Source organism: Mustela nigripes, chromosome 1 (genome assembly GCF_022355385.1).
Source record: "Mustela nigripes isolate SB6536 chromosome 1, MUSNIG.SB6536, whole genome shotgun sequence".
In the NCBI taxonomy this organism is placed as follows: domain Eukaryota; kingdom Metazoa; phylum Chordata; class Mammalia; order Carnivora; family Mustelidae; genus Mustela; species Mustela nigripes.
Window position 1 is genome coordinate 207,016,924 of NC_081557.1, and position 27,962 is coordinate 207,044,885.

The following is a 27,962-nucleotide window of genomic DNA, read 5'->3' on the forward strand; positions in this document are numbered from 1 at the left end:
AGGCACAGGGGACACTCCATGGCTGGTGGCTATGTTGTCTGTTGAAATTTCCCACACTCGTTCTTACCAAGTACTGAATGATGATCTGTGGCTTCCCGGGTTTCCAGCTCACAGTGAGTGAACACATGACACCTTGTTAACCGTTTCTTCCTAGCTGAGTAGGTAAGAAGTAGACTCGTTTGCGCAGCCGATCCAGTGCGCGGCGGAGGCGGGACCACGGCCTGCGCCTTCGTGGACCCAGAGACGGTCGTCTGAATGGGCGCCTTTTAGTAACGCCTTTGCCAACTGGAATGCCTTGGTTTTTTGCGGCGTAACGTGGGAAAATGGCAAGTGGTAAACAATCCAATAAAGTTCTGTTTTTAAACCGAATCTTTTCTCCAGGAAAGAGAGCGGAGGTCGCCAGCATTTAACCTCCAAATCAGCACCTTCCCCGAGAACAACAGCAGCGCCCTCCAGCTGTTCTGTCACCAGGAAGGAGTTAAGGTAGCGTGCTTGGGGGGGGGGGGGTGCCTCCGCTAAACCGAGATGGCCAGGGGCCCGCTGGAAGGCCAGGCTCGGCCGTACCCGGGGACTGTGCCTTTGTGCTCGCTATGAATCGAGTTGAACCAGAGGGCCCGGTCCCCCCACCATATGTTGAAAGTTGGAGTTTGTTTCTCAGAGGGTCACCAAATGTCACTGCATTTGCACCCATGTCTAAAGAGCAGAGCCGTGGGACACAGCTTTGAGGACGTACCCCGGCTTGGCCGCCCAGCTCCGGGTTGCGAGCTCTCCGAGCCGCACCCTCCCGGGAGTGAGGTCTGCATGGCAGCAGCCGCCCCGGGATGGGACGTGACGCGATGTGACGTGACGTGACGTGTCGTGCGTGTGGCGTTAGAGCGGCGCTGAGCCCCGCGGGCTGCCGCAGTGAGTGAGTGGGCGGGAGGCCAGGTTGCAGGCTGGGGTCCTGCTGACCCTCGCCACTCCTCCAGCCTTTCTGGAAAGCTCCGCGGACGAGTGGCAGGCCCTGCCTTCTCTCCCTGGACCCCGAAGGAGCCGCCGGGAGTGCTGGGCCCCGCGGCGCGCGCCCAGAGAGGGACCCGGACGAGGCCGAGGCCGCTGCGCTAGAGACCGGGGTGCACGGGCTGGGCAGCTCCCGCAAAATGAACGTTGGAAATCTTTTCCAGGATGTGAATGTTTCTGAACTTATGAAGAAGCTAGATATCCTTGGCGATAATGGGGTAACTATGCCGGTCGGCTTCTGCTCGCGCGCTCTTGTCTCCACCTGGGTGTGCTGTGTGTGCCTTTCCTTTCCTTTCCGTTCGGGTTCTTCCTAACTGGAGAGATCTGACATGTGCAGTGTGAGGCTTCTGTCTGGCCGTGCCCCCGCGAGGGTGGGCGGGCCGCGCTGCCACTGGGGGACCACGCTGCCACGGGGGGGTCGCGCTGCCACGGGGGGATCGTGCTGTGAGGAGCGGATCACGCTGTCACAGGGGGGTCGCGGTGTCACTGGGGGAAGGGGGTTGGGGCTTCCGGACTTAGCTTCTGGATTGAGCTCATCCCTCGCTCCTGCGAGGAATGAGGGCGCGCACAGAGGATCACTCAGAGGGAGAGCGGTATCCCTCGAGATTTCCAAAAGCAGAGTGCGGTGGTTTTGCCCCCTTAAAAGATTGGCCCAAACAGGCCCTAACTCCAAAAGCCTTGGCCCCAGAGATGACACAATGGGGCTGCGTTTGAACGCCGGCCCCTTTAGAGAGCGGTGGCCAAGCCCCATGGTCCCCTCTTGGAGGGGCATCCAAGCCGGTCAGCGCTGTCTGCACAGGGATGTGGGGTCCAGTGTAAAATGCCCTTCCCCCGTTTTTGTGTTTTAGAATTTGAGAAACGAAGAACAGGTTGCAATAATCCAAGCTGGAACTGTGCTTGCCCTGTGTGAAAAGGTAGAGCCCCACGGCGCTTCTGTCCGTGCACGTGTCCGAGCTCCCCCGCGCCACACAAGAACCTGCGCGCTGCTGTCTCGTGTGGCCCTGGGGCTTGCGCTCCCGCGTCCGCGTCTGCATGTGCACGCGCATGCTGTTCCTTTCCGGCCTGAAGTCACCCCGCTTCCCCTAGAGAGCTTAGCACAGAAGCAGAGGAAAACCCCATCGAGGAAGCATCTGCAACACCGGGGTGGCCTTCCTATCAGGTTTTTGCCATCCCGGTTTTTTAAGCTTAGTCAAACTCGTACCTGACTTCCAGTTTTTAACCCTGTTTCTTAGGCTTCCAGCCCGCCGCCTTCTACCCTGCGGTTAAAGCGGAAGCGAATTATGCCTCAGCAGCTGGATTTTGCCTTTCCATTATCTCCACCCCCCATTTATCGTTATGCAGTGGTGAATATTTTCACCCGCAGATTCTTACGAATCTTTTAAAGCACTTCCACAGGAGAGACTCTAGGGGTGGAATCGCGGGGCTAACTGGTGGGGGCGGGGGGTGTTTCAGAAATTTAATATTGTCAAAATGGTTTCTAGAAAAGGGGTCCCAATTCCCCCTCCACCTGCGTGTGACCACATTGCTTGTTCCACGTTCAACGGGCATGTCCCCGCTAGAGAACTCTGTCAGTTCCGGGGGCTAAAATCTCATGATGTTAGTGTTTCTGTTTGCATTGATGAGTGGTGGTGATTCTGGGTTGTTACTGTGTATTATCTATTTCCTTCCTTCTTTGTGAATTGTAACAACATTTCTGTTGTTTCCACTGGGTTTGTTATTCTTTCATTCATTCTTTCATCAGTTATTCAATACATGTTTGTCATAAGTACCCTGTTTCGTACTGACTTCTCCATGTGCTTTTGCTGTATTTGTTAAAAATACATTCCTGGTTTACCTTTTACATGTGTTTAGGATACTTAAGGTACACGTAACTTTTATGCAGTCCCATCCAGAGAGCTTTAACTTAAAAATACCGTTTTAATGACAAAGAGGTCTTAGTGATCTTAATCAAGATTCTTCCCAGAATTTTTGGAGGGGCATTGAAAATAGAAACAGTTTTCTGCCCTGGGCTCTTGTCCTTCCTCCCTAGCCATGTGAAGGGCATGAAGTATTGGTAACAGATTTAGGCAAAGCCTTGCCTGAGGTCACACAGGAGGCAAGTCACTTCCCAAATCCCTTCACCTGGCTGAGCCTATGTCCCCAGGTGGGCAGGGGGTGATGCTGACTCATGCCTGGCTGGCTGTTGGGCCCCTTAGTTGCAGGTGACCATACAGGGTTAGGCACACCGTATTCACTCAGTATACATCCCTCCCACCAGTGTATCCTAACGTCCTATGCAGAGCTCTGTGCACTGTTACATAAAGTGTCTAGTAAACATTCAAGACTCATTTTCATGGCAAGTGCTTCCTGGAGGATTGGTGAGGTCAGGCTACGTAGTTCCTTCCTCATCCCCTGGGAGACTCCTCCTGGGTGGACACCCCCCTCTGCCACCACCACCACCTGGGGTTTCTGCAGATCAGCCTCTGGGTCACTCTGAGCCATGGAACCAGGAACCTGCAAACCTGGTAGGGTTGGTATTGGGACTCTAGGACATGGCATTTTAAAACAGAAACATTGCTACTGAGCACTTAGGGCAAAGGGGTTTGGCCAGTGATGGTTGACTGTGAACCAAAAGCAGGAAACCTCCATGACTTGGGTGGCTGGTTATGGAGGGGGCTGGGCAGGAGGCCTAGGTGCTCCCTCTCTCCAACCCGCAGAGTCTCTTGGAAGGCCACACCTTGTAGGGAGTTCACAGCCTTGCTGAGAATAACCCCTTTCAAGCTGCTCCCTTCTCCCTGACATACTCCTCCCCACAGCCTGGCAAATCGTGGGGGTCCAGATCTGCAGCCTTAGGCCGTCCACCTCAGATCTGTAGGGTGCCTTTTCCTCTCAGCAACCATGACAGATTAGCGATGCTCCCCCTTCAGACCCTTGCCTGGCTTGTAGCAACCCTCTGCTTTGACCCTGTGCCCCCATACCTTTCACTAGCCAACGGGGTACAGGTGAGAAGCCCACCTCCCTATCTGGGATGGTCCTTGGGACTGGACTCAGATTGGGTCTTGGAGACCCTAGCCCTGCCACAGATCTGTGGCTAAAGATCCCGTACATTTGGGAGTTGCTATCTGTCCCCCCTAGAGGGAGTGTTGGTGTTGGGAGTGGCCCCAGAAGGAAAGGTGGGTCTGTGGGACCATCTGAGAGCCCTGACAGGTCCCTGGGGAGACAGACTGCCCAGTTAGCCTGGGACTGAGGGGTTCCTGGGACGTGGGGATGTCAGTGCTGGAACGGGGAAAGTGCTGAGCAAGCACACGTGAGTTGGTCGCGATTTCACGAGCTGGCACCCCAATGCATGTGGTCTTAGAAACTGCCACTCAGTGTCAGCATCTGACCAAGCTGAGGGCAACTTCTGTTTTCTCTTTAGAGGCACAGTGCTGCTTTTGTAGAAGCATGTAAGTGAGGTGCAAGTCTATTGAGGACTGTCATGTGGTGTTCCTGTATGACCTTGCCAGGGCATCTTGCTCTAGGGGGTTGTCTCGCTCCTTTCCTCGACTGGGGAAGCCCTGCCCCTTCTTGAAGGTTAGCAGAGTCCAAGGTCAGGTGTCCCCACCCCATGTCCTCTGCAAGTAGCACCTGCCCAGCAGAGAAGCTTGAACGTAGGATGTCTGAAGGTTTACAGGTGATCAGAGTCATACCTCTTCTTTTTCTTTTTCTTTTTTTAAATTTTATTTATTTATTTTTAGAGAGGGAGAGAGAGGGGACGGGAAGGACAGAGGGGGAGGGAGAGAGAGAATCCCAAGCGGGCTCCACCCCCAGCATAGAGCCCCGCCTGGGACTCCATCCCACAACTTCAAGATTAGGACCTGAGCCAAAATCAGGAGTCCGATGCCTAACCGACTGAGCCACTCAGGAGCCCCAAGTCACACCTCTTCTTTATGAAGCTCCTTTAAGTTCAAAACCAATTGAGAAACAGTCAAAACGAATCAGACAGATGAAAGTTTTTTTTTTTTTTAATTTCATTTTCTCACTGGTAATAGTACCTTAGCGGATTCAGCTTAGGCCTGTGGCCGCAGTCAAGCTTTCCAATAGTTGGCCTGGGGTCAAGGTCTTGGGACCCTCTTGAATGGAGAGTTGGGTCTTAGAGGAGAGAGGGCTCCTGCCTGCCCCCCCAGGGGGCCTATACCTATAGGCAGAGACCTGGCTTCCTACAGAATGTCCTCCTGCCCAAACCCCTGCAGACTGATTCACTTCTCCCCTGCAGGTTTGGGGAGGACAGGTGTCCCCATGCACCTTCTTTCTGGGGGGGTGGTACAGATCCAGCTGTATTTAGGTATTCTCTTTCCCAAGTGTGGCCTAGTGGCTATCTGACGGATTCTGTTCAGTGGGAGATTCCTGACCTCTCACACCCGGGATGCTTGTGGCCGGTGTTTTCTGCTCTCATTTTCCTCCCTCAGTTGCTGAGAAGTACTTTTCAAGTTTTTTCTTTCTATGTGTAATATACATGTCAAATTTTTTTTAACAGTAAGAAGAAACTGGACACCATATTCTATAAAACCTATTCTAAGAGCAGCTTGTTGTAATGATTCAAAACTGGATTTTGATTTTTTTTCCATTTAAATTTGATTCATTTTGGGACTGCCCGCATTAGGATATTAAAAATGAAATGTTTTTCATTTCCAACCAAAAATATACTTTTTTTTTTGAGACATCACACATCCTTTCAATAACGTCTAACGAAATACTCTAATTTTGGCTTCTGCCACTGGCTCTGGGGGTCCACTCTGGGGGTCTACTCTGGGGCCTAAGCTCACTCTGATGTTGGGGGAAGCCTGTGTGATCACAGCTTCGTCTAGTCTTGTTCCCTCCATGGAGCCAGCACTCCCCCTCCCAGACCTCCATGCTCTCACATCTGTACTCGTTCAACCATGTTTGTTGGGCACATGCTTTACCCTGGACCTGTGATGGGTAAGGAGGTATATCAGAACACGTCCGATATGGTCCCTGCCTTTGGGCTTCTGTGGGAGGGAAACAGACAACAGCAATCTGTCAGGTGAGTGCTGTGAGAGCCATTCATAGGATGATGTAGGAATCCAGGAGGGCACCTGACCCCATGGACTTAGGAAGCGGGGCAGGCTTCCTGGAGGAGGCGACAGCTAATTTGGCCAGAAGGCTGAGTTGGTGTTAGCTCAGTGAAGACCTGAGGCAGAGGCCAGGGGTGGAAGAGGTAGTGATGTTCCAGGCAGGGAGAGCAGGCTGGGCTTGGGGGCCAGCCTTTGTCAGGAGTGATGGGATGTCCCTGAGGGCTTTAAACAGAAGTGGGTTTTTGAGAGGATGTATGGGCTTAAAAATAGAAAGGGCTTTGGGTCTAGACAGGAGCCTGGAGGGGTAGTGGCTGTGGTGTGTGGCAGGTGGGTGGGTGTTGGAAACAGGAGGAGGTGGAACCAATGTATGGACAGGGGAGGGGAAGGAGAAATCAAGGCGGCTCTCCGCTTCCTGGTTTGGGGGAAATGGGGCTTGTCCTGAGCAGAAGGACCAGGGAGGCTAGGGAGGCCTCAGAGGGAGATGTGGGGGGCTGCAGGGGGATACTGCAAGAACAGAGGGGGCACAGAATCCCCTGGAAGAATCCCCTGAGTGGGGGTGGGGGGCGAGGGGTGGAAGCCAAGGGCAGGGCTCCAAGAGGAAGGGGAGCCTTGGTGGGAGAGGAGAAGGAAAGCCAGGAACCAGCTGAGCTTTGCGTGGCTATGGCCACTGAGCAAGGCTAGGAAGCCAGGAAAGGGGCGTGGTCCCTAGGCTGGAGGCAAGGAGGCTCTCTATTGTGTTGAATGCACACATTCATACACAGTGTCAAATATGGACAGCCCCTGCCCTCAGACACCCACACTGAATGCCCCGCAGGTCTCCCCACCAGCCCATCTCTTAGTTGGGTTCCTATAAAGACACACATGCATACCTCCATCCTGAGAAACAGCTGCCCACCTCCCGTTCACCACCAGCCCAGACCCAAGAAGAGACAGACTGTCCCTGTGACCTGCCCTCAGCAGGTGCTCACCAACCCACTTCAGCACCCTCTTGTCCTAGAACTCAGCACCTAACCACTCAGGGGTGCTGCTGCAGGGGTGAGGTTTTGCAGGCTGGGTTAGAGATCCCCATTGCCCACCTGTGTGACCTTGGACAGGAGACTTAACTAGGTATCCATGTCTTCACCTATAAAACGTGTGCGGCTGTATCTGCCACATGATGGGCATGAAAGTCTGGAGGAGGTCCCCAGCATGAAGCCACCCTCACAGCACTCAGCAGGAGACCTCAGTAACACTCAGCCACCCAGCCGCAGAGCCCCCAGCTGCACACAGGGGCCCACTGTGCATCAAGTCAGGACCCCGCAGCTCAAACGCCAAGTCCTTCCTGGACATGCAGGCTTGATCAGAAACACTTACCTAGGCCCAGGCACAAACGCGCGCGCGTGCGCACACACACACACACACACACACACACACACACACGCACAGATATCCGTGACCTAGTCGGTCCCTGAGCCAACATCTGTCAAAGCTGAACATCTGTACAGACAATTAAATTCTGTTTTGAGGGTTGCCCTGGGACGAGCCGCAGAGGCCAGGAGCCTCATTGAGGAGGAGGCCCCCTGCACACTCGTTTTTGGCGGAAGGCCCCTAGCTGGCACGGGTTCTCATTTGATGACCCTCTGTCCCTGCTGTTTTCCAGTGGCTGAAGCAAATAGAGGGAACTGAGGCAGCCCTGACCCAGAAGATGCTGGACCTGGAGAGGGAAAAGGTAAAAGTACTGTGGGAGGCAGGAGGGTGGAAATGGTGCCTACAGCTTCCTTTCCGGGAAGGCCTCCATGTATTCTTTTTTTTTTTTTTTTTTTTAAGATTTTATTTATTTGAGAGAGAGAGAGGGCATGCAAGCGTTGGGGTGGGGTGGCGTACAGGCGCCCCTCGCATGTATTTTGGTGGACACTGATTTGTGTGCATTTCTAAATTTTGCCTTTGCCCTAATGGCTGTGTCCGGTAATTGTCATCCATTGGCTTACTCTTTCACTCACTCAGTAGTTCACTTAATACCTATTTTCAGAGCCTCCGTTATCCCAGGTGCCATGCCAGGATTAGCAGTCCAGTGAGGAATTAGCAGTTCAGTGAGGAACATGCGGGGTCCCTGCCTTGAGGAGCTAGCTCGCAAGCCTGTGGGGATGTGTGCTTATGAGCCAAGAGCCATGAGGCAGCCTGGGGACATTAGAAGCCGCATGTGGGCGATGCTGAGGTCCTTGGCCCAGTGGCTCTGAAGACACGCAGCGGGGCCTCCCATCTTTGCTGGCCTCCCTAACGCCCCTGAGAGTTTGGGAAAGATGCACTGGTCTTCATTTCCTCATGGCTAAGTGAGGGATTCCAAGGTCCACCTCGCTGGGCTGTAGGGATGAGACGTGAGACGCACAGCCAGTGTTGCACAGTGCTTGGTGGGGTCCCTGGTGAGAGGTGGTGGTGGTGGTTATTCACCAGGGGACAATGGCATATAAGGGTCCGTTGTGTCCAGCCTTAGGGAGGTTCAAGAAGGCTGCCCAGACGAAATGGGTCTTGAACCTTCAAAGACCAATTCAAGTTTTGCAAGTAGGAGTGAGAGGTGGAACCCAAAGGTAGAAGGAATCGCTTACAGCCTAGGAGCTCATGTGGTATGAGAGGGCCCTGGCTTGGAGTCTAGTCTGTCCTCGGCCACCAGGACACATCTAGGCCAAGGCACTGGGCTTCTCTGGTCCTGTTTCTTCATCTGTGAAGTCAAGCGCCTGCAGGAGAGGAGCTCTGACCTTGGAACCTTCCAGTCAGTAGTAGAGATTTGCATTCTGGAGAGACCGTGCTTGCAGGGACTAAAAGAGTGACTCAGGCACGGGGAGGAGGCAGAGGGCAGTGAAACTAGTCAAGAGATGGGAAATGCTGTCATGGGGGGGGGGGGGTGACGAGCCACATCTGAGAACCGTTGGGATGGCTTCATGGGCCACGAGGACATGAGAAGAACTGAGAAGGATTCCTGCATGGGCACTGGGTTGGGGGAGAATGGCTTTGGTGCTTTCAGAACCCCATAGGGATGGGAAGCCAGGAGGAGGCAGTTCAGGCTGAATCATGGCTCCTGGGCCTGTGAGGCTCCTGCAGATTCATGCAGAGGGGCGAGCAGGGCAGACCATCACCTCCCTTTTCATCTGAGCCCCTGGTGGGTCCCCAGCTTGCAGGGAGGGTCGCTCTCTAGCAGTGGTGAGTAAGGGGCCTCTGAAGAGCCTCACCAGGGTGGGTTCTTGTGCTGATCTCAGTCATGGGGGGCCTCCTGTTTTTCAGGACCTGTTCAGCAGGCAGAAGGGCTACCTAGAGGAGGAACTGGACTACAGGAAGGAAGCCCTCGACCAGGCGTACCTGGTAGGACCGGAAGTGGGTTGGTCGCTTTGGCTTGTTAGACTCGCCCTCAGAAGCTGTGTTTTCCTTTGGGACTGACACCATGTTTAGGGGCCACACCAGGGCCACATGGGCGCTGTCAAAATGCCCTGTGTTCTGACGGGAATGACTGTACAGCGGCACTGTCCCTTTTATCCAAAATAGCCACTTAGCTGGGTGGTTTCTTCAGGTGTGCTTTCAATTCTAGGAATCATTTGAAATGAGTATGAAGCAGCTGTCTTTCTTATGTGTTCATTCTACTTGAATACTTACTTATATGTAAAACCCCAAAGCCAGTTTTCCTGTGAACAGGAACAAGGGGCAGTCACCGAGGAACACAGAGGAAAAGCCAGGAGAGCAGCAGGCGGGGATCAGCAAAACAAAATTACTTGTCGCCCTGTTGCGTTTGGGTCACAGAATTTGTCCCAGGCTTCCTGGTGGTTAGCTTAAAATGCGATCCCATCCAGGTTCACGTGTCCTATGGTTTTGAGGCCTCTTCTGGCAGCAAGTGAGATGGGGAGATGATACGGACCCACCAGGGAACCTCACGGCATAGAGAATGGAGAGTTCAGTGTCCCTTCTTGCAAGAAGCAGCAGTGTGATACCCAAAGTCTTGAGCGAGTATTTGCCCTGGTCATTTGCAGTTAAGATCATCTTATGAAATAGTGTGTACTTAAGAAATGCATGGTCCACAACTGGAAAATGACTTTCAGGACCTCATTTCCATGAGCATGGCCAGGAGGATGGAGTGACAGTAGCCAGGGTAGGAGGGGCTGGCACACCTCCCTGAGACCCTTGGCCCTTGGTGTCTGGGCTCTGAGGCCTGAATGGAGAGAATGGGGGGCCGGAGAGGTCGTAGGTGCCATATGGGATTGAGCCTCACTGGGGATGGGGCAATTTTCCCTCCTAGCACTTATTTCTGGGCATACAATGTTATCACGGTGTGGAGGGCAATTTAAAATAGAAATATCTCCTCCCTCTCTGGGAGAGAAGCTCACACTCAACCATTCCCTTGCTGGTTTTGCCTTGACTCTGCCTCCCCTCTCCCTGGTCCTTTCAAGAATGCGTTTCCCACATCACAGGACACTGGCTCCCTAGCGTTTCCCAGAAAGCTCTGATTTCAGGAGATTTATGGACACTGAAGCCAAAGGAACAAGTCTAGAAAACTCTTAGGGCTTCTTGGGTCCTTAATGTGTTGAAGGTTGAAGGGTGGGCCTGGGCTCGGAGAGGAACATAAGCAAACATTTTGGCAAATTCACAGAATCACAGGTTGACTTTTCAAGGGATCTCTGGCAGGACTGGTGATTTTCATCACATTTTAGAAAAGCTCTGTGTCCACCCTTTGCTGTCTAAGTACTGTCTGCAGGAAGGCTTCTGAGTCCCTCTGAGTCCTGGTCCTGCAGAGGAGGCCCCTGGATGAGCCGATCCTGCAACCCCATAGAAATTACATTCTTTCCCAAAGACTGTTCCAAAGCCTTGGGGGGTTCAGGTTCACAATGGGGTTGCCTTCTGATGTCACACTGGATAGACTTGAACATGAGGGAAGTAACAAGCTCCAGGAGGGAGCCTCGTGCCTGGGAAGGAGGGAGGGCAGCAGGCACCACATATGGGCCTGTGTTCCTTTGTCATTGCACTGGGTGAGATGTGGCAGGTCCACAGTGGAGCTGCTGGAATTAGGTGGTGGGGTCCCAGCTGGAGGCTGGTGACTTGTGGTCCCCTAGAAGCACAGCTGCTGCATGGGGAGGGGGTGAGCCTGCAGACACAGGCACAGGCAAGCTCTGGTTCCATGTGGAGCCCACATGAGGGCCCTGGGCCGTGCCTGTGGACAGACTTTGCCTTCAGGTTTCCCATGGGGGACACCTGGTGGTTAAGATTGGCTCTGGCCTAATGGGTCCTGCATTCCCCCCCCCCTTCGCCCCCCCACCCCCACTCCCCCCGGAGTGAGCACAATCACACTAACACTGGACACTGACGGGAGCAGCTGGGAGAGCGGGGACCAGATGCCTGCAGAGGCTTGTCCATGGAAAATGTCCCCTCCACACCTCTGCTTCCAGCCACGTCTTCCCTCTTCTTGGCCATTTCCATCCAGACTGAAGATTGGTCTAGTCGGTGTTGGGAAGACAAGGAGCAGTTCCTTAGATCCCTTGGCTGGAAGCCCTGTGTTGGGGTAGTTGCAGGTGTGGGACAGGCTGGGGAGGGTGGAGACCAAGAATTTGCAGTGACGGTGACCAGAGCAGTGGTCAGCCTGGCCCAGGATGGGGTTTGCTTTCGAGGACAATGTGGGTGGGGATTTGGGGAAGCAGAAAAGGAGATAATCCTCTCTTTTGTCCCTAGATAACTATATTCAACTATATAGGTAGTTAGAGGTAACTATATTTAAGTGTCTCGGGGGTCAAGTGGAAAAGAAATAACTTCCTCTAATGATTAAAACTCTTGCCTTTCACAAGGAGCCTCCAACTGGCCACTAATCTCATCTGCTTTGCTAACACAAGGCATCTCGTGTTTGTAGCAGGGCAGGCCCGGTTAGAGCATTGTCACTCTTTGCTTTAGGTTAAAATCGCATTCCAAACTAGCTGGCTGAAAACCACATGTGTGCAATTTGAGACATCCCCCCCCCACACACCCAGGAGAAAAGGGGAGTTTGGGGGGAGTACATGGGGTGCCAAGAACAAAATGGAAACTGGTCGAACCAAGCCTCTCTCTGAATCACACATTTTAAGGAGCAGTTGTGGTTATTTCTTCTTACAGCCCTTGTCCTCTCCTGGAAGGAGGAGGGCTATTCTTGATTGAATAGACTAAGGTTCTCAAAAAGCTGTGCACGGGGCTGAAAGGGGCTCCCTGGCTCTCCCCTTCCCACCCCCGCCTGCCTGTCGGGCTGGATGCTCTCTGAAGCCCCCCCAACCCAGCACGCTCCCCTCCCCGCCTGAGACCGCCCACGCTGCCTCCCTCGGCTACAATGCCCCGGCCCCTACTGTCCCTCGTCTGTGATCTTCCACTGTCTGTGTGATTTGGGCCACTCAGAAAATCCAGGAGCTGGAGGCCACGCTGTACAACGCGCTGCAGCAGGAGCCGGGGCGGAGGGCCAGCGAGGCGCTGAGCGAGGGCCAGCGGGAGGACCTGCAGGCCGCCGTGGAGAAGGTGCGCCGGCAGATCCTGAGACAGAGCCGCGAGTCCGACAGCCAGGTCCTGCGGGAGCGCATGGAGCTGCTGCAGCAGGCCCAGCAGGTGAGGGGCAGGTGGCTGGCACCAGGTGCCTCTTGCCCTCTTCCCAGCCTCTGGCCCCTCGGACGGGAACCTGGTGTTTCAGGCATGGCTGATGGCCCGCTGGCCACCTAGCGAATCTCCTCGGGAAGCAAGGCAGGAATTCTCGGCGTGCGTTGTCAGGGACAGGGAGCAGTGTTCGGATACACATTGCAAGGGGAGGGCGCCCCCTGCTGGGTCCTCATGCAAACCCCAGCCTGTCGTTTCCCGGGGCGCTCCCTCCGGCAGGTGTACTCTATTTGAAGGTCAGGTTCTTTTTAAAACCAGGAGGCGTGGCTGAACGGTGTGCACTTTTTTTTTTTTTTCCCCGGCTGTATTTTGTGATGATGCTTAATTTGAGGACTGGACTCCGAAACCCTAAATGTCTTCCAAGGTTTGGAGTCCTATGTGAGGTCACATGCTGCCGACCCCAGGGAGAGCCTGGCTGCAAGGACTGCAGGGAGATAACAGGGACAAAGAGGCCCCAGCCTCTACTCCAACATTTTCTGGGGGCTCACTGGTGGGGACCTTTGATGGTGGTCCCTCTGCGGGGTGGGGACGATGACATCCATTCTCTTGATGAGGGCGCTAGGGCTCAGGAAGGTTAAGTCACATGCCTGAAGGTCACACAGTATATAGGGAGTCCCACCAGGGAGGAGGAACACGAGTGAGCCGGGGAGGCAACATCACAGAGGGCAGAGCAAGCTTGCCACCATCAGGAAGGGGCACATCTGAAGACAGCACAGGTCCCCGCGGATCTGAGGAGGGTGCGTGGGGGGGCCCGGCCAGAAGTGGAAACATGTGGCGAAGGGGAAGGGGGAATGGTCAGCCTGGGAGGTCTCTTCCTACAGGACTTGGTTTGACTGAGAGGACACGCAGGAGGCCCCTGTGACCCCGACCTGGCTGTCGCCTCTGTTCCCGTGCTGCCCACTGCACTGGTGTCATTGGGTTGTCTGCTCCCTAGCACCCCAGCTCTGAAGCCATGTGCATGCAGTTGAAGTGCACAGGCATGTGCGTGCGCATGCGCGCACACACACACACACACACACACACACACTCTCACACCCTGTGTCTAGGGAGAGAGAGGTTTCATTAGTAGGGAGATTCCTGATCAGGCGGGCACAGAGAGGGACAAAGGGCAAGGAGAGGTTGCAGATGGAGGGAGGGGAAGGGAAAGGCGTCAGTCCTTCGATTGGGAAGGTCTGACGTGCGCGCAAGCGATGAGTGAGGCCTGGGGTGCAGCCCAGCAGGTGAGGCAGAGGCCCAGACTTCCAAGCAGAGGGGGAGGGTGGGGGGTGGGGACGGGGAAGAAGGCCACCATGTTGAAGCTGCGGCTTTGTCCTGGCACACCGGGCCGCCTCCTGTCCTGAGGGAGGAAGAAAGGCAGGCACCCAGCGATGAGGGGCGGAAGGGGCAAGGGAGGACTTGGAATCCCCATGGCCCGAGTGGGTGGCGACGTTGCCGGTGTAGGGCTGGCCACTAAGGATGGAGACCAAGAATTTGCAGTGACAATGACCAGAGCAACGGTAGGCCTTGCTGGGCGGGGCACTGGAGCTCAGGGTGTGGAGGGAAAGGGAGGCAGCGGGGGAGGGGGAGGAGGGACCACCAGCTGCAGCAGCAGCCTCCCTGGGCGCTGTTAGAAATGCTGACTCTCAGGCCGCACCTTGGAATTGGATTCTGCAGAAAAAAGCTGCTCAGTGTGGGGGGATTGTAAATTAAGATCCATGGCTGTGAGTTCCAGAAGGGAGTAAGGGCCTGTCTCCGTCCACTCTGGGCACTGTGACAAATGTCACAGACAGACTCCTGTGGGTCACAGCTCTGGAGGCTGGAGGGCCAGGAGCAAAGGGCTGGCTGATCTGGTGGCCAGTGGGGCCTCTGGACTCTTTCTGGCTCACAGATGGCCTCCTACTCCCTGTGCCCTCAAATGACCAGAGGGGGACAAACAGCGCAGAAAGAGGGGGGCGAGTCGGAGGGAGAGATTTTTTTTTCTTATAAGGCCACCAACCCTACCAGATCAGGGACTAACCCTATGACCTTACTTAACCTTAATGTCTCCTGGAGGCCGCACGTCCAGATCCATTCACACTGGGGGTTACAGCTCCAACCTAGGAATTTGGGGCTGGGGTGCCATTCAGTCCATAGCAGGGTCTCATTCCTTTTTTGGTTCTGGAAGAGCATGAGCTCTCATTCCTTGTTGCGCTTCTCCCCTCACCCTGTCACCCTGACTTAGGCCAGGTGAATGCCCCCCCACCCCGCCCGGTGGCATTGGACCATAGAACTCAGAGGACAGGGCTCATCTCATTGACTGAATCAATGGCAAGGCTTACCTCTGGGCCTCAGCTTCTGCATTCTGTGCTTCTGGGAAGTTTGGAGAGCTCTTCCTCCAGACTTGGACTTAAGGGGGAGATGTTTGGCCAGACTTTCCCGGTGTGGCAGGCACAGGGGTATCTGAGACACCATGGCGCTCGCTGCTCCTTGCTCCCTGTCCCTGCCAAGTGCCATATGTGTGACAGTAGCCGGCATGGGGGCCCCAGCCGGCATCTTGGTGCCTTTGTAAAAGATGTTCAGACTTGAGAGCACACCTGTTCCTTGTAACAGAATTTCCTGGCTTTGGCCATCCTCATGTGATGCCCAACCAGAGGGGACGGTTTCCTTCCAACAAGCCCTGAGACCCCAGAGTGTCAGCAAAAGTGAGGTTTTGTGGCTTCCTGCTTGCCTTCAGTGGCTGTGTACCAGAAGAGTACTTATGTGTCAGGCACAAGACTGGCCCCTGGGGCTGGGGCAGGGAGCCAAATCCCTGCTTTCATGGATAACATGCTCTTATAATCTAGTGAGGAAACTCACAGCACAAATAAACACCAAGGATGTCAGAAAGGCTATGAGGACAGATGGGAAATGATGTGGAGATGAACCCCTGTGCTCTGCGCAGAGAGCAGCAAGTCCAAAGGTCCTGGGGTAGGAATGGTTTACTGAGCTTGACAAAAGGTATGCAATGTTTATAAGCTGTAACTTTCCAAAGCAGCAGCTGCTGAATATAGGACTTTTAAAACCAGAGGCCACAGGAGCTGGGTAAGAGCTAGCCACACAGGTAGTGGTGGCCTTCCCCCCTCCCCCACCAACTGTGGCCAGTGGAGCTCACGGCCTGTGTATGGAAAGCTATGGGGTGGCACTGGGAGCACAGCCTTTCAGGTCAGACAAGTCTGGATTCAAAAACGCCCTGACTTATAGTGTCACCAGAGTCTCAGTTTCCAAACCTGTAAAATGGGGACAGTCATAGCAGAGTCAGTGGAGAATTGAATTAAAGTACTGGGAAGAGCCAAAAGCTAAGCCCTGGACATGTGTTAGTTCCTCTCTGCTGCACTTGACCTTTTCCCCCCAGCACGACCTTCACTCTGTACTCTGTCATGTTGTCATGTCTGCGACAGTCACTCATTTAATATCTGGTGACTGGGCAGGTGTTGGGTGCCAAGCCGTGTTTAAGGGCAAACAAGACAAAGTCTCAGCCTTGTGCAGGCACACCTGGTGATGATAAACAGGGAGATGGGATGGGGGTGGCCAGAGTCCCGTGGTGAGCTCTGCTGGGCAGGGGATCCTGCCCCCAACCCCTGAAGAATGGGAAGGAGCCATTCCCTACTTGAACCCTGCATCCCCCACCCCAGTTGTCCCTTCATCCTTGGACTAGAATCCAAGGCCACGTGCGGTCATGTTCTCATTACGGTGCCCCTCCCCACCCTGACCCAGCCTGGCACCTGCTGGGCCCCTTGCCAGGGACAAAAGGACAGGTCCCTTCTGTCCTCCCCTTCCATTCAGACATAGCCTGGGGAGCCCCCCCACACCCCAGCCCTGTGGAATTAGCTGCCCCCTCCCCACTGGAGGGTAAGCTCTGTGAGGGCAGGGACCTCTTCCTCAAAGCCTGGAAGTTGTTCCTGGGGGAGTTTTGCAAGTTCTTGGAAAGCTGTAAAGCTTCACCCTCCCTTCACATGACCCTGTAATATACAAGGCCCTTCCCCCAGCCTCAGGAGCCCCCATTTCACCTCGGGTTATGGGGTCACAGAAGAGGGGTTCAGATATTAGAAATTATGTGATTCCCCGACACCTAAGCTTGGGGTGAAAGACCAGGCTAGGGCCAAGCTGAGTTTTTGTGTTTTTGTTTTTTTTTTAAAGATTTTATTTGTCAGAGAGAGAATCAGAGAGAGTGAGCACAAGCAGAGAGAAGCAGGCAGAGGTAGTAGCAGGCTCCCCGCTGAGCAAAGGAGCCCGATGCAGAACTCGATCCCAGGACCCTGGGATCATGACTTGAGCTGCAAGCAGTTGCTTAACTGACTGAGCCACCCAGGCGTCCCCCCAGCTGAGTTCTGTGCTCATTGTTGGGTGCTCTCTCCCTCCTCACCTTGCAAGGGGATCCTTGGGGACAGTCATGGCCACACCAAAGTATACATCCCTTCCTTCAGGTGGAGGAGAATCAGAAACATACAGGTTTCCTAATCTTTTATGGGATGCGTACTCTATGCCAACTCTGCTCTGAGCCCTTTGCACAGATTCAGCTGGTAGACCCTCAGACATGGGCAGCACAATGACCTTTAATTATTGATCAGGAAATCAAGGCCCAGAGAGGTCGAATCCCTTGCCTGAGACCTCATATCTGAGGATAAGTAATTTTCTGGTGTCTTCCATGCCAGTCTGTTCCCTGTTTCTGGCAGTGTGACCTTTCCAAAATCAAACTCTCATCATTTCCCTGCTTAAAACCCTTCACAGGCTCCCCACGATACCCCAAATCTGTGAGCTCCTCATTGGGATGTTCCAGACCCTCTGAGCGTTGCCCCCATCCCTCTGCTCCCATGTCCCTGTGTATCCTGTTCCCTCTGCTTGGAATTCCCTGCCCCCTCCCGAGTCTGGTACACTGTGGGTGCTGGGCTGGGCTCTTCCTCTGCTGGCTCTCCCAGCCCAAGGCTCAGTGCCCCACCCTTCTCCTCTCTGGGCTCCAGAGTCCCCTGCCTGGAGCACCCACATAGAATAGCACCCCACCCCTGTCCCTGCTTCCACTTGATTTTCTCTGTGACATTTGATCCAGTGGGCCATCTGGGTACCTGAATAATGAATGCTTCTGTCTGCAAACTCCTTAGGGCCCCAGGCACATTGACCTGTATTTGTTAAACGGGTGAAGGTGTCCACAGAGGTAGTTCTCAAAGTGGGTCCGCAGACAAGCAGCATCTGCATCACTCAGGAACTCACTGGAATGCAGGTGCTCAGGCTCGACCCCCTGAAACCAAGTCAGAAACTCTGCTGGGGGCCTCCAGTGATTTGCAAGCCCTCCAGGTGACCCTGACCCGGATTTGAGAACCATAGCCCTACAGAATGCATGGATGGCTTCTCCAGGCCTGGCTAAGAGTCCCTGGAGGCCAAGTGCTTATAAGGCCTGGCCTGGGTCACTGGCCCTGCAGCCCAAGGACACTGCAGGAGGGAACTCTCCACCTACATTCAGGTGTGGCAGGGAGGCCGCCAGATGGACAGTGGTCAGGGGTGGCTGGTCCCAGCACTTGAAGGGTGACTCTCTGGAAAAGTCTGTGCTTGTGGGACATCCTGGGTGGGATGCCACGTGGAACTGGAAGGAATGGGCTTGTAAGTTCTGAAGCTAGGGTGTGTGCCCCCAAGGGGCATTTAGTGGGTGCAGCAGCAGACAGGGTGACCAGTCATTCTGGGTTCCCGGGGCTGAGGGGTTGCTGGGGACCCCAGATGTTCAGTGGCAAAACCAGGACTGTCCTGAGCAGATCAGAATGGTTGACCATTCTCACACTTGTGCCGAGCGGGCTTCTAAGGGGCTGGGGCGCATGTGGGAGAGATGGCCACGGCTGGTCCTCGCTGGCCCTGCCCCAGCTTGTCAGCCTTGCATAAGCACATTGTCTGATGCTACCTCGAATCCATGATCTCTATTAGCCTGCCCCAGGCACCTCCGTGTCCCGGTCCAGATGGGAGGCTTCTGTTTTAAAGAGATCCTATGCTAAGAGTCCACACCGTGTGATTCCGTTTCCGTGTGCTTCAGGAACTGGCAAAATCGACCTTCCGTGGTGGAGGATGGGGGTCAAGGAGCCTCCTGCTGGGGAGCCTCCTGCTGGGGACCCTCCATCTGGACTCGGGCTGTGGGGATGCAGGCCTGCCAGGCACGCTGCCCGCCTGTATTTGCCCACTTCTCTGATGGTGTCCCACACGCACCACGGTGAAGAGTAAAGAGAAAGTTTTGAACCCAGAAATTTTACCTTGTCTGATGCACGAGGTCGTGTGTTTCAGAGAATCCGAGAACTGGAGGCTAAGCTGGAGACCCAGAAGAGACATCTGAAGGAGTTGGAGGAAAAGGTAGGTGGGGCGCCCACCCCTCCCCTCCCCCACTTCTTGCTGGGACAGGTCACCCTGGGGCTTTGTCCTTCCGCTCTGCCAGCTTTCTAATGCAAGAATGGATTCACCTCTTGCTCCCTTCTCTGCTCTGGTCCCCCCAAGATGGTCACATCCACGAAATAAGTAGCTCGTTCAAATGCTTTTCTAGGGAAGAAAAGTGCAGTTTGGGACCAACTTTGTGTTTGGGCAGAGCCGGGGTGAGATGCCTTCCCCTCCCCCCTACAAAAGACCTTTCAGGGACGGTGTGATCCTCTCTAGAGTGGCAAGCCGGGCTTGGTTACCTCCCACGGACCCCTTCATCTTAGAGGACTTCTGTGTGCCAGCGGTGTGTTCTCGGGAGTTTTTCCCCTCCCAGTGGGAAGCAAGGCTGACCTATCCCCATGTTGATACCAGGCCTTGTGTGTCTCTCTGCATTAGCATCATTTTGTGGGAGGGGACACTGGACCCTGAACCTGCAGCTGGGAAGGGGTAGCTGGTCTCCTGGGTGCCACAGCCACTGCTCAGCCCTTCTGGCATGTTCCATTGGTCCAGGCAGACAGACGAGGGCCACTTAGAACCACATGTGTGGCGTCTCTGTCCTGCCCTTCCCACCTCCTGTGCATCCACCCAGTGACCATCCGTCCTTGAGCTCAGGGACCAGCTTGTATGCGCTGCTGTTTCCAAGACAGTTCTCCCCATGGAATAGGGCACCGCACTTGTTTGCCTGATGAGTCATAGATGAGTCGTAGACCAGTAAAGCACGTTCTGTGTTACAGAGGTAAGCGCAAGTGTGTGAGCCCCATGAAGGTTCTAGTCTCCACCCCCCCCCCCCCCCCCCCCCCGGTCATCAAGGACAATGTGCCCGAGGAAGGGACCCTGGTCTGAACCTGGAAGTCCAATATGCAGTCACCCCGGGGGAGGAAGAGGGAGGGAGGGCATTGGCAGGTTTCCATTGCCTGAGGCAGGTCTTAGGAGAGAGGAAGCCCACCTACCCCCGAAATGGGGTCAAGGTCATGGAAGTCCCCCAAGGGCCAATTTCAGGACAGATATGTACAAATGTGAAAACAGCCCCTCCCCATCCTGGAGGCAGTCAGACACCATGGGCCCAAACAGACAGTACAGCTCTTCAGATGATGCTAAGCCAGTTCAGAAGCTTCTCCCCTTTCTTTCCTGAGAGGATGCAGGAGTAACCTTCCCATACTTCCTCTTCACAGAGACCCTCAGTGCCTCCAGCCTGCACGGCTGGTGCTGTCCTGTAGGGGGCAGCAGAGGGTCATGGCTGGCCGGCTCAGCACACGGATTCAGGCGGGTCTTGTGCTAGAGTCCTGGGTACCCATGTGGGATTCTGGTTTAAGCAGATGCCTAGTGTCTCTGTCGGCCAGATGCCCGCCCCACAATCTTCTGGGGCTGTTTTGAGGTCCCAAGGGAATGTCAAGTCTAATTCCATCCAAGAATCTCTGGGGATAACCTGGCTTCGCAGGCAGGTATGTCTGAGCTCTGCCCCAGGCCAGCCCTGGAACCCTGGGGGATTTCTCCCTTTGCCCTGGCCTGGGGGCTTAAATCTCTCCCCATCTTGTGAGTGGTTGTGAGGACTGCATGAGCATGGGGGTATGTCTCAGCACCCAAGCTGGGCTTTAGGATTCCAGTGAGCAAAATTGGTCACAAAGCAGGGAAGGACAGCAAAGAGACTTTAAGCATGCCACTGTTGTCGGGTCACACACATGAAATGAGGCAGGTGGGTCCTGGGCGATGTGCAAAGCCCCCTTCTGTCCTCTGGTCTTGTCAAAGCAAGCGTTTGCATGTTGGTCTGTGTCCTTTCATCACAAAGAAGTTGCAGAGGGAAGCAAACAGCATGCAGACTCCTGGTTGGGCCGGTAGGATGAGAAGCACCCACACACATTTCCCTGGGGCTGCTGGTGGAAAATGGCTGCAGCCTCATTGTCCGTGGCTCATGTCGGTGACCAGGAACCCTTCCCTGCCACACCTCACCAGGAAGTCCTTCCCCTTCCTGGGGCCTCAGTTTCCCCATATGGAAAATGACAGCTGGGTGACTCCACACAGGCTCTGTCCAGCTCCAACCTCCAGTGATTCCAAAACTTGTGTACAAGTTGGTGGCTGTCTGTTTAGATTTTAATTTTTTTTAATAAATAATTTAAGGGAGTTATGTCATGGTGGGAGGGAGAACCACTTCCCAAACCCTGGATGGTGCTCCAACAGGTTCCACCTGATGAGCAGCAATCCTTTTGGAGTAAAGGGAGTCATGAATTCATTTCCAGAAAAAGAAATCTACTTTCAAACTGAATCTGTGTAATTTTTCCTTCCTTTAAGGCCACTTTCCCCCCTACTAATTTTTTCTTTTTAAAGCAGATGAATTGAATGCCACCCAAAATTTTTTTAAATATTTTATTTATTTATTTGACAGAGAGAGATCACAAGTAGGCAGAGAGGCAGGCAGAGGGGGGGAGCAGGCTCCCTGCTGAGCAGAGAGCCCGATGCGGGACTCGATCCCAGGACCCTGAGATCATGACCCAAGCCAAAGGCAGAGAGACTCAACCCTCTGAGCCACCCAGGTGCCCTGGCACCAAAGATTTTAAATAATGGTCTCTTTGGAGAGCGGGCCCTGGCAGGGATGGTGCTGGCCAGGGTGGGGGGTGCTTCTGCTCATGGGCAGATGGGTCTGGGTTTCCTGTGGACTAGAGGGAGCCCACTGGGTCCTTGGGCGCAGGCCAGGCCCGGCCTTTTGGTGGGAGCCACCAGTTGTGACCATGGGAGCATCCTTCCTCCGCTTGTAACGTATCCTGCTACCATCTGCAGGAAAGCCATGTCTCAACACCGAAAGCATCTGGGTCTGAGTCAGCTAGGTGTCTGGGGAGAGCAGGTAGGGGTGCAGGAGGACTCTGGTGGTTGGGTTTCCAGATGATGTCAGTGTCCAGGCCTGCTCACTTCCCTGGCCTCCTTCTGAACCCGACCCCAGGGTGGTAGTTCTTGTGAAATATGTCACTGAATCCCATACGACGTATCTTACATCTTTTTCTTTTCTTTTCTTTTCCTCCCTCATTTTCTTTTGGTCTTATTTTATAGTTTTTGTTCCTTTTTTTGTTTTTCTCACTAGCATTCATTCTGTGGCCTTGATGACTTCAGTGAGCAAAGAACTCGGGTTGGTATCCCTTCAATTTCACAGAAAAACTTGATGATTTTCCGGGAAGGAGAATTTCTCCCATTTCTGGCCATGACATTCCCTGAGTGACAAGGCTCTGGGGAAGGTGGTCTGTGGCAGATTTCTGAGAGACTCTGGACCCTGGGGCGAGATGAGGGAGGGGGGCCACCAGGGGTCACTGGAGAGTCCCACCCCTCAAGGGAGGTTGGGAATGCTCATTGTGAAGAAGGGACAGTGGGGACTTGGTGGTGGCCCTGCTGTAGTTCATCTTCCAAAAGGGCTGGGGGTTGTGGTTTTTCCAAAGTTTCTTTCTATTCTGGTTTAGTTTCTGTTGTTCTCTATTGCCTGTGGACAGACTATTGCAGGTTTCTGGGGTCAGGGGTCTTCAGGAGCAGTGGACTGATGGGCAAGTCCATGACCTGAATATAAAATACCCAGGAAGCCTGTGTGGCAAGCCTCCCCAGCTCCCTGCCCCCCAGCCCTGTGCCTGGTTCTGTTGCTCAGGGACTTGGGACGGAAGCCATCAGAGCAGTTGGTCCGCCTGGCCCCAGGACCCAGCTCTCACCCAAGCTCCTGCTTGGACACCCATGTCCTCCCCCATTCTCTTTGCTCTGAGTGCCCTCCTTAGGGATAAGGCTAAGGGGTGGGGTGGTGGGGTTCTTCCAGGTCCGCTGGATCTACAGTTCTGCCTCTGAATCTAGCCCAGGCTGGGAGCCCTCTGAGCTCTCGGGAGGCCCACAGTGCCCACTAGCTCCCTGATCCCCAGGCTGAGGTCTGCTGCTGGTTCCTTCCCTGACTGATATTCTCATGGGAGCCCTGAGCTTGGCCTCTGAGCACAGAGTTTTGCTTTGTATCTTCTGGGTCCCATGGCCTAGGTCAGTGCATGGCACGTGGTGGACATTCAGGCAGTGTTTGTGTAGTGAGGGCAGGGAGGGTCCCAGGTCTAATCAGATGGGGAGTGAGGGTAACCGTGAGGGGGGTGGGTCAGGTACTGGAGGACAGGCCATCTGAGTCCTGTTTCCTCTTACCCTACATTGTCAGGGAAAGTCTCTCAGTGGGCTCAGCTGGAGAGATGGGCCAGCAGCGGGGGCCAGTGGGGCAGGCAAGCCAGGGGCTTCCCCAACCTTTTTTAACCCTCAATTCTTACAACACTGCAAATTATTTTTTAATCTTACAGGATAGAAAAATTGCTTATGGAATATGTTGAGTCCCCATGGCAACCCCAGCCCCACTCAAAGCAAAATTCAACAGCAAAACAAGCAACTTCAAGCCAGAGACTGAACACAGAATCCACGAGTACTCGATGAGGAGGCCTTTTGGCTCCATGGCTGGGCCCCGGCTGGGCTGAGCTGCAGGAACCCCGAAGACAATGGGGATTTTGTCAAGCTCGGGGCTTCATCCGAGTCCCTACTCTGGCACGTTCTAAGCCTGAGGGGCAGAGACCTGAATACCAGGAAACTAAGTGCAATTACTAGAACTGAGTCACTGGAGGGCCACTGCACTGTCAGGGGCTGGGCCGGAGTCCTTGTCCCTGCTCTGCATGCCCCCTGCCCACCAGCCATGGGGGCATGTCCAGCTGGACATAGACCTATGTACATATATCTCCATGAACTGTGCTCTGTGTACCCTGGAATCTGTCAGCCAGAGTGACTTGCAAATGTCCCTGTGATTCGAACCCAAGTTCAAACCCTGGTCAGCAAATCCCTTCAGATCCATTAGGTGATGACCAGGGAGGGGGAGAGAGAGAGAGAGAGAGAGAGAGAGAGAGAACGAGCAGGACTCAGGAGGGACTAGAGATTCACCCACTGTGGAGGGCAGATCCGAGAACCTCAGATTTCCAAGAAAGAAGCCACAGGCTCCATCGCTTTTGTGGATGTGACACGGCGACAGTCCCAGAGCATGACTGTCCCTGGGGCCACATGGAATGAGAAATGAGAAGGTGGACACAGACCACACCGTTCTCAGGCAGCCTTTCATCTAGGTTGTAGTTTGCAAGGCCCTGTTGAGGGAAAATGCTAGAAGGTGGAGTGTAGCAGGGAGCATCCATGGGGAACAAGCCTCCCTCTGACACCAGGGCCGCGATCTCACCATTGTGGAGGAGGGAGCCCTTCCTGACCTCAGGAGCCTGGCCTAAGAGACGGAGTGGGGGAGCAGGGAGGACAGGCAGGAGCTGGCGAGAGTCGGTCCCAGAGGGAGCCCCTGGGAAGGGAAGTGGCTTGGGGGTGTTGCTGCTACTGTTATTCTAGGGCAGGTGGGGTAGGTGGGCGAGCGTCTCCCAAAGAAACCCCTGCTCACACGACCGTTCTCTCCTAAACGTCTGGAAGGAGACATGTGAAATTAGGAGGGGTGAAGGGAAACAGAAGGTGCGAAGGAGAGGACAAGCGCCCTAGGAGAACCAGCAGGGACGGGCTGATCCCAAGGACCGGCTGCGAGAGCAACCCCGGGATTTCTAGGAAGAAGAACCTTTGGAGAAAGCCAAGTGACTGAGATTGAGGCCACTGAGGAGCTCCGCTGAGATGGGAGCCCAGCAGAGGGGCTGGAGGTTCTCAGAAGGGCAAACCAAGGATGGAGAAGGAGGTTGCAGGGGGCACGGAAGATGTGCCCCCGCCAGATGGGGCAGAATGTCCAAACCAAATCAAAGAGTTGGGGGGGAGGGACTCTAAGCAAACGCACACCAGGACAGCTGAGAAGTGACCATTCTCTGTTGAAATCTAGACCCAAAGCACCTGCCACACCAGCCCCCACAACTTACCACTATTTGGTATCCAAATGTGAATGAACTGATGTCTTTGCTTGAAGACAGACAACTGTGCATCCTGGGTAACGAAGGGAGTGTGGAACCAGGCAGCGAGTGTAAAGGAACACCCATCTGCTTCTGCTGGACTCCAGGCAGCATCAAGAGCCCCTGCTTTACTAACTTAGTAGATAGAAGTCGAGGAGTTGCATGCTGGTCTCGGAAGATTTTCTGTGGCACCAAGTGTCTGTCTTCTCCCTGTTGCAAGAGCGTCCAGGAGTGTGGTCCCCATGTCCTCCTGTCCCCATCCTTCTGTCTGCTCAGTTCTCCTACTCAGACAACAGGACAGGAATGCTGTTGGCTTTGAAGTCAGACCCGTCTGGGTCCACTCCCAGCCTGGCCCTTTTCCCACGGCAGACACAGGCAAAGTACTTGCTGCTCTGAGTCATAACTTCTTCTCAGAAGATGGGGATGGGGGTGATGGTCCCCATGCAATGCTTTGCCTCTCGTCTCTGTGAGGCATAACTAGGCAGACCCATAGGACTCCCGGATCCTGGCAGGACATGTGACAGGCAGCATCCATGGCTCCCTCAGTGGGACTCGTCCACAAAGGAGACCATCCAGTCCCTGGGGGACCAGGACCCATTCTCTGAGACAGCGCAGGTGCAAGGGAGTGAGACACACAAGCAGGTATGGGGGCGGCCCTGGCTTCGAAACCCCAAGTCCCCAATAGGAGTCAGTGTTTCTTGTGACTGTCCTGGGCACTGCTTCTAAAGTTCCTGCCAGGGATAGGCCAGTTCCAAGAGGCATTGTAGTCATGGGACCTCAGAGTTCTGGTGGCCCAGCAGACCTGTACCTGGACTTCATCATAGCCCTCCATTCCTGGGGCGGGAGGGTGGTGTACACCCCTCATGGCTGTCTCGTAGCACAAAGTCCCCCATGGGTGTGGTTCCCGGGACAGAAGAACTACAAGTTCAGGCAAACCCTGGGTCAGTGTCTTGTACAGGAAGGAGAAGGGTCCGGTCCACCCTTTCCCACCACCCTCCTCACAGATCTGCTGGGGAGGCTGAGGGAGAGCCCTGTCAAGTTCCTGGTACATGGTGCAGCCCATCCCCCTCATTCCTGCCTCCTCTGTGCAACCCATGCATAGCTGGGCAGGGAAGTCCAGGGCTCACCCGTGTGTCCCTCCCCCCATACCGTTCTGGTGGTGCTGTGGGCCAGGAGACCAGCCAGGCTGACAGGCCGTCCTCATTTGAGATGTGGGACTTCTAATTTGAAAGTGGGGTAAGTCCCTGTCAGGCCGGGACGAGTGGGTCCACATATGGCACAAGGACATGGCCGGTGGCCCTCCTTCATCTTGGCACCCGATGCTCACGGATATAATTGCCCTCTCTGGCATGTCGTGAGTGGGACTTCTGTGAAATGCAAAAGGTGGGGCGTGGGTGCTACACTGATGCTTCTGGGGTTAGCGCATCCAAAAGGCATGGGATTTCCTGACTGCTCCCAGCACAGTTTTGCGGCCCTATGGTGGAGAGCCCATAGGTGCATGGGGCACCTTGTTAGGGTTCACTGGTAACCTTGGAGAGATGAACACTGTGCTTTAGCGTGAGTTCAACATGTATCTAAGCAAATGCATTAGCTTTCCTCCCACTGACCACTCCTTCCCCCTTTCTTCCCTGTCCTTCCAGCCTATAGGCTGAAAGTCTCCCAGTCTGGGTCTCTTGCTTTTCCAGCACTTTCCATAACCAGTCTGTGACCCGTGGAATCTTGCCCGATGGTCCCAGTACCATGATATGTTTGTTTTTGCCTGTTTTCTCACATTCAACCAGAACCTGCTAGAGGTCTACCAGTTTGTGGTGCTCTTCCCTGAGGTTGTCTAAGAGCTCTTGCGGGGCTTCTGCAGACCCCATACTATGCCCTCCCCCCAGACTATGCCCAGCAGTTAAGTAATTTTCCCAGGATCCCATCTGAGACTGGAGATGAGATTCAGCCCCAGACAGTGTGGTCCAGATGCCTAACTATATCCCCTCTCAACTGACACCCCAACCCATCACCTTGGGCCAGTCTGTGTCTGTCACAAGCCCTGTGGGTCACCCTAGCACACTGGTCACTGATGGCAAAGTACAATTAAAAACAAAATCTTCTCCCAACCCAGAAAACCTCTCCATGGAGGTAGACAAGAAAGAAAGCACGTTTATTCTTAAAGGAACAGCAAATAGAGTGTGATGTACATTCCAAGCGCTTTGCCCAGGGATTTGCAAAGACAGAAAGAAATCTCACCCCTTTACTAGCCAAGCCACTACAATCCATCCTGCACGTGTCCTCAGGATAATAGCGGTCACTTCTCCAATAAGAGGACTTGACAGTGCCATCTGTTACCCACTGGTCACCCTAAATCCACCTTGCCGCCAGGGTGGTCCTCTGTTGAGTTGGTTTGTTTTCACTTTTGTTTTTGTTGTTAGTTTCAGAGGCAGAGTGCAGTGACTCGTCAGTTGCATATCACACCCAGTGCTCACCACATCACGTACCACCCTTAATGCCCGACACCCGGCTACCCCATCCCAGCAATCTTCAGTTTGTTCCCTAGAGTTAACAGCATCTCTTAAGGTTTAATCTTCTTCTCAATTTTCATCTTTTTTTTTTATACAAAGGAGAATGAAATTTTCTCGTCTTTATGCCAGGGTGGCTGTGGGGTGTGGAGGCAGGCACCCCTGAAGTCTGGCCCCTGGCCTCCCACAGGACCTGGGAGATGGGGTTCTAATTTCCTTGAATGTTTGCATTCCAAAGAGATGGTCCCCAGGCCTTTCAGAGAGACATCCCTGGGTCAGAAAGCTGGCAAAAGTCTCTTGTCACGTCCTGCATGTCCCAGAGACCTCCGTCGTCAAAGCAACATCTGAGCAGGCCCTCCCAGCCTCTAAACACTCCCATACACCACCCCCAAGTCCCTCCAGAGAGGTGGCAAAGTCTTTGCCCTTGAGCTCAAGGCCCACATGGACATGGCCCCAAGCCACCTTCTGTCCTTCCTCATTTCCCCTCTGAGCACCTACAGGGCTGGCCACTC

General features: G+C 54.3%; 1 protein-coding gene across 1 annotated transcript in view; it reads left to right on the forward strand.

Moving 5' to 3' along the window:
- Positions 1 to 23,815, forward strand: part of JAKMIP1 (janus kinase and microtubule interacting protein 1) — a 127,717-nt gene extending 103,902 nt beyond the window's left edge. Inside the window, exons 15-23 of the mRNA XM_059380551.1 lie at positions 382 to 483; positions 1,164 to 1,217; positions 1,848 to 1,913; positions 7,693 to 7,761; positions 9,309 to 9,386; positions 12,423 to 12,626; positions 18,927 to 18,992; positions 22,092 to 22,167; positions 23,345 to 23,815. Coding sequence (XP_059236534.1) covers positions 382 to 483; positions 1,164 to 1,217; positions 1,848 to 1,913; positions 7,693 to 7,761; positions 9,309 to 9,386; positions 12,423 to 12,626; positions 18,927 to 18,992; positions 22,092 to 22,142 — 690 coding nt within the window. The 3' untranslated portion in view covers positions 22,143 to 22,167; positions 23,345 to 23,815. The remainder of the gene's footprint in view (positions 1 to 381; positions 484 to 1,163; positions 1,218 to 1,847; positions 1,914 to 7,692; positions 7,762 to 9,308; positions 9,387 to 12,422; positions 12,627 to 18,926; positions 18,993 to 22,091; positions 22,168 to 23,344) is intronic.
- The last annotated feature ends 4,147 nt before the right edge of the window (positions 23,816 to 27,962 follow it).